Source organism: Myotis davidii, unplaced genomic scaffold (assembly GCF_000327345.1).
Source record: "Myotis davidii unplaced genomic scaffold, ASM32734v1 scaffold211, whole genome shotgun sequence".
Lineage (NCBI taxonomy): Eukaryota > Metazoa > Chordata > Mammalia > Chiroptera > Vespertilionidae > Myotis > Myotis davidii.
The window spans coordinates 1101692-1103846 of NW_006282523.1; the positions used below are offsets into that span (position 1 = coordinate 1101692).

The 2155-nt window shown below is 67.3% G+C and overlaps 1 protein-coding gene across 1 annotated transcript in view; it reads left to right on the forward strand.

The window, feature by feature from the left end:
- The window catches only part of HGS (hepatocyte growth factor-regulated tyrosine kinase substrate), a gene marked incomplete at its 5' end in the record, with an annotated part of 10216 nt that overhangs the window by 4501 nt on the left and 3560 nt on the right, over positions 1–2155 (forward strand). The window contains 6 exon segments of the mRNA XM_015559807.1: positions 43–167; positions 935–1013; positions 1082–1180; positions 1322–1417; positions 2002–2040; positions 2109–2155. Coding sequence (XP_015415293.1) covers positions 43–167; positions 935–1013; positions 1082–1180; positions 1322–1417; positions 2002–2040; positions 2109–2155 — 485 coding nt within the window.

Below are 2155 nucleotides of genomic sequence, written 5' to 3' on the forward strand. Positions count from 1 at the left end.
TCAGTGGCCCGTCCTGCAGCCGCCACCCGCCCTGTGTCGCAGCACCACTGCCGGGCCTGCGGCCAGATCTTCTGCGGCAAGTGCTCCTCCCGGTACTCCACCATCCCCAAGTTCGGGATCGAGAAGGAGGTGCGTGTGTGCGAGCCCTGCTACGAACAGCTCAACAAGTGAGTCCCCCGAAGCGAGGCCTGGCAGAGGCCGGCCCTGCCCCCTGTCCAGCCTCAACTGCCCCAGACTCAGGGCGGAGCCAGGCGGGCACCCAGAGCCTGGGGCTTGTTGGAGTTTGTTGCCTCTTAACTTTTTAGTCTGGAAGTCAAACTTCCAGGAAAGACACGGGCGTGACACGGTGAGGGCTGCCCTCTGCCTGGTCCCTTGGTGTTGACATTGAGGGTGGCTCCCCCTGCATGTGTGTTCACACACGTGTGTGGTCCTGGACCTTCGTGTGCATGCCCAGAAGAGGAACCCTCTGTTCCGCAGCCCACGCATGGCGCTGCCGTGTCCTCTGCACCTTGTTCTGGTCCACGAGTCCCAGTGACGTCAGGGCCTGTTCGTCTCAGCCCCCCGGGGTCCCCGCCTGTCTTTCCGGATGTGTCCAGGCCCTTGCTGTGTGGCCCTCGGTTTGGGCTTGAGGTCCCTCGTGGTTCGGGTCAGGCCTGTGCTCCTCGTGGGACCAGGAGGGAGGCCGTGTCCCCGGGGTGTAGGCGCAGAGGCCCGTGCTGTCCGTCTGTCCCAGGCAGTGTCCCAGCCTCACTTCCTGGAGACGGGCTGTGGTCAGGCCGGTGACTCACCAGGGTCCCCCGCCTGGAAGCACCCGCTAGTCTGAGGGTCAGTTTTTCTCTGGGGTGCGGGTGTGACCACGGTGATCACAGTGACGCTAGGGAATCCTTGGGGATTGGGTACGGTGCCCGGTCCCCCACAGCACCCTGTTGTCCAGGAAAGCGGACGGCAAGGCCCCCCCCACGACGGAGCTGCCCCCGGAGTACCTGACCAGCCCCCTGTCGCAGCAGTCCCAGGTACGCCCCGCGCAGCCCGCCCCCGGCCCTTCTCCCCGGGCCCCGCTCAACAGCCCGTCTGCCCCCAGCTGCCCCCCAAGCGGGACGAGACGGCCCTGCAGGAGGAGGAGGAGCTGCAGCTGGCCCTGGCGCTGTCCCAGTCGGAGGCCGAGGAGAAGGAGAGGATGGTGAGTGGGGAGGAGGAACCGAGGCTGCACTGAGGGGGGAGCTAGGGGAGCACCCCTGGATGTTTGGGGAGGGCTGAGTGTGGAGGCTGGGCCTGCTATGCCCATCCTCCCTGCGGGACACACTTCCTGGTTCTCCCACAGAGACACAAGTCGGGGTACACAGCATACCCCAAGGCAGAGCCCACACCCGTGGCCTCGTCCGCGCCCCCCGCCAGCAGCCTGTATGCGTCACCCGTAGTGAGTCCCCCTGCGCCCCGCGTGGCCCACACGCTGGCTGGACTGCTCCCCGTGGGAGGGAGCGGGAGGGCTGCCCAGAAAGGACGGTGCCTGCCCCCTGGCGCCCTCCCCTCCCCACTCCCATCCCCGCTCTCGGCTCCCGGCCAGGGGTCCCCACTGGTGAGAGCCCAGGCTCTCCTGCGCCTCTCAGTCTGGGCTTGAAGCTCCTGGTGGGACCAGGAGGGAGGCCCCACCCCCATGTGCAGGTGCAGAGGCCCGTGCTGTCCGTCTATCTGTCCCAGGTGGGAGCCCTAGGCCAAGGTGGCTGCCCTTTCTAGCCTCACCTTGGCCGGGACAGGACTGCCTTTCTGTGGGGGGCTGGGGCCAGCCAGGCCCAGGCTGAGAACAGCCCTGCCCCTGCCCCTGCCCCTGCCCATCGGGGACCATTTGTACGGTTGGTGGGCAGGTGCCACCTTGCATCTCGTCAGCCGTTAGGGAGCCCCTTGGGCTCCCTCACACCAGCCGTGGCCATGGGGCCCTGAGTGACGGCTGTGGGGGAGCTGTGCTGTGGCTGGTGACCCTCGGCCCCTCCCCTGTCTCCCCAGAACTCGTCGGCACCTCTGGCTGAGGACATGGACCCTGAGGTGAGTGTCCTGTGCGCGGGGCTCCCCTCCTGCGCCCTGGCCCTCGGATGACCTCCCGTTGCCCGCAGCTCGCCCGGTACCTGAACCGGAACTACTGGGAGAAGAAACAGGAGGA